General features: G+C 35.6%; 1 protein-coding gene across 1 annotated transcript; it reads left to right on the plus strand.

The window, feature by feature from the left end:
* Nucleotides 1-324: 324 nt before the first annotated feature.
* On the plus strand, nucleotides 325-1,814 carry LOC149260129 (bidirectional sugar transporter SWEET3b-like). Its single transcript, XM_089456789.1, has 6 exons — nucleotides 325-364; nucleotides 547-583; nucleotides 682-904; nucleotides 1,026-1,187; nucleotides 1,323-1,445; nucleotides 1,599-1,814. Exons 1-6 carry the CDS (start codon nucleotides 325-327, stop codon nucleotides 1,812-1,814), a joined length of 801 nt encoding a protein of 266 aa, XP_089312915.1.
* Nucleotides 1,815-2,739: the final 925 nt, after the last annotated feature.

Genomic DNA, 2,739 nt, shown 5'->3' on the forward strand with positions numbered 1-2,739 from the left:
ACGTACGATCAGCCAAAAACCATTTGAATAACATGTACTTTTCTCTTTGTTTAATGTGCTAAAAACCTACTTTCTCGTGCTGCATGACGTTTTTTGCATCAGCGTCCAGCAAGTGAGAGAATATTAGTGCAGACACAGAGAGAAAGCAAAGTAAATTGCAAGTGATGAAAGGGGTATAAGTATACACCCACCCTCTCATAGTTGTATGCCCATACTGCAAATGCTGTAAGCACAAGACTTGCGCCAACTCCCCGCTGAGAGGCATTGTTTTTTTCTTGTTGTCCAAGTGACGCTAGTAAAAAACTCAGCGTTGAGAACGAAGAAATGATGAACAACTTCATACGCTTGGGGGTTGGAATTTTAGGTCTCTCAGCGCCACTAAATCCCTAATATTAAGCTGTGCCTAAGTCCTCTATAATCATAGATATGAATTTCTTTTTTTATAGATCATATCAAACCTATTTTTTCTGCATTTTAGATAGTTGTTAATGAACTAAAATGTTAATCATGTCCACTGATTTCTCTGATTTGGCATGGACATTACAGGAAGTGCTTTTGCTTTGCTCATGTATGGCGCGCCAATGTGAGTATTGTGTGCAAGATTCTAAAATTCAACTAGGAATAAAGCACCATACTGGGTATAAGGCTAATTTGATATTTTTTTGTGATATTGGTGAACAGTACAACATTCAAGAGGGTGATAGAAAAGAGAACTACAGAGAGCTTTTCGGGGTTACCATACACAATAGCGCTCTTTAATTGTCTTCTCTATACGTTCTATGGGTCCCCTCTGATCAGCAACGGGTGGGATAACATTGTAGTTATGGTTGTCAATGGCATTGGCCTCCTTATCGAGTGCTGCTTTGTTTGTATCTATCTTATATTTGCTCCACCTAAACCCAAGGTAAAATATTGGAATTTCAGTATATTACCTCTGATATAACTAGAAACTGAAGAGACGACTGGGTAAAACTAATGCAATCTGGAGGGAATGCACTTACTGTCTCTCTCTATAATTGTTGCAGAAGAAAATGGCCGAGATGGTCGCCTGTGCGTTGATGCTGTTTGGGGCTATTGCGATAGCTTCATTTTGTGCTGTAAGTGACCACAAGCATATGAAGGTGCTTGTAGGAACTGCAGGAATGGTAGCGACTGTTATTCTCTACGCTTCACCGTTATCTGTAATTGTAAGCTTTACATTGCTCTGTTCAATTTTCATAATTATTAAAAAATCTCGGAAGTCTCAGCAGCTTTCAGCATCGATTATTGGTACTGACAGTGGCTATTGTAAATGTCTTTTTACTGTGCTTATTACTATTCAGAGAATGGTAATCCGAACGAAGAGCGTGGAATTCATGCCGAGCTTCTATTTCTCGTTGTTCGCATTCCTGGGAAGTGTGCTGTGGATGGTGTATGGCTCTCTCAGCAGAGATATTGTCATCATGGTAATATAATTAATAAATTGTTGTTACCATTTTATACGATGAAATTCACGTGATCACTTTATATGACCCAACCATATCGCGCAGTAAGAACCGTTAATTTGAAACTACGGCTAAGTGGTTTGTTGCTGTGTGTGTACTTCATATTTTGCGCAGGCACCAAATTTTGTTGGAGTGCCGTTGGGGTTGGCTCAGATGGTTTTATACTGCTTTTATCGCAACAAAAAGAGCCCACGTGTTGAAGATGCAAAACTAGTGGATGGAGGGCAGCGGTTGGAACCGAGAAAGGAGAAATGCGAGGAAAAGAGCGAAGAGGACAAAGGAAAATACCAATCCAAGGAACAAGACATCGAAATGCAGTTGAAAGTGTGAACAGTGGCAGGAGTGAAACACGATTCTTTGCAATCTGCATGTTCACTATGATCCGCACATTTGAAGTATGCGTCCGCATCGAATTATTCCATCTGTCATCACTGTTTGTTGCATCCATCATTACTGTTTATACCTGTAACTTCCGAAAAATATAACAAATGATCGATTAAATATATCACAGCACTTTGTCATTGGTAATGTGAAGATGCAAAAAAATTCCACACATATATACATTCTGCAAGAAAAATTGTGCCCCAAATTTCTATATGAAGAGGAGATGTTTAGAAACACAAATTTTAAATTTGTGAAAGTGCTAGTCACAAATTTCTCATTTCTCGTGCTCTCGTTACCTTAGTTGGTCAATTAGTTTAATTCAAATCTGAAATTTGAATATAATTTATTAAAGTAACTCCAAAATAAGGTTTATTAAAACACTTATATTTTAGAATTGAAGTGTTAGGAATCTCTAAAATACCATATAGTAAAGTAGCTTATTATTAGTTTACTAAGGGAATTAAAACATTAAACATAAAGGCATATATGACAATGTTTAGACGATTAATTGATTTTTCAAAATTAAATTTTACCTATCGACAACAAAGGTATATATGAAAATGTGTAGATGATTGGATTAATAAATAATTTATTTTTATTCACAAGAAAGTTAAATGGGAAGCGTTAAATGTGACTATTATAATTGATAGATAGTGAAAAGGAGGGAGTGACATGTGACTGTGACTATCATATTTATTAATGTTATAGATGGGAATAAAGTTAAGTTTGATAAATCTTGTTTTGTTACTTTAATTTATTAAAAATAATAATAACATTTATTCTTTTTTAATTTAAAAATTAATAAATGTGAAAAGAAAGGAGTGAGATGTGATGATTATAATTATTAATCTTATAGATGGGAATAAAGTTA

The sequence above is a fragment of the Pinus tabuliformis genome, chromosome 6, assembly GCF_031772625.1.
Source record: "Pinus tabuliformis cultivar Carrire ecotype Pingquan chromosome 6, CPIR1, whole genome shotgun sequence".
NCBI lineage: Eukaryota > Viridiplantae > Streptophyta > Pinopsida > Pinales > Pinaceae > Pinus > Pinus tabuliformis.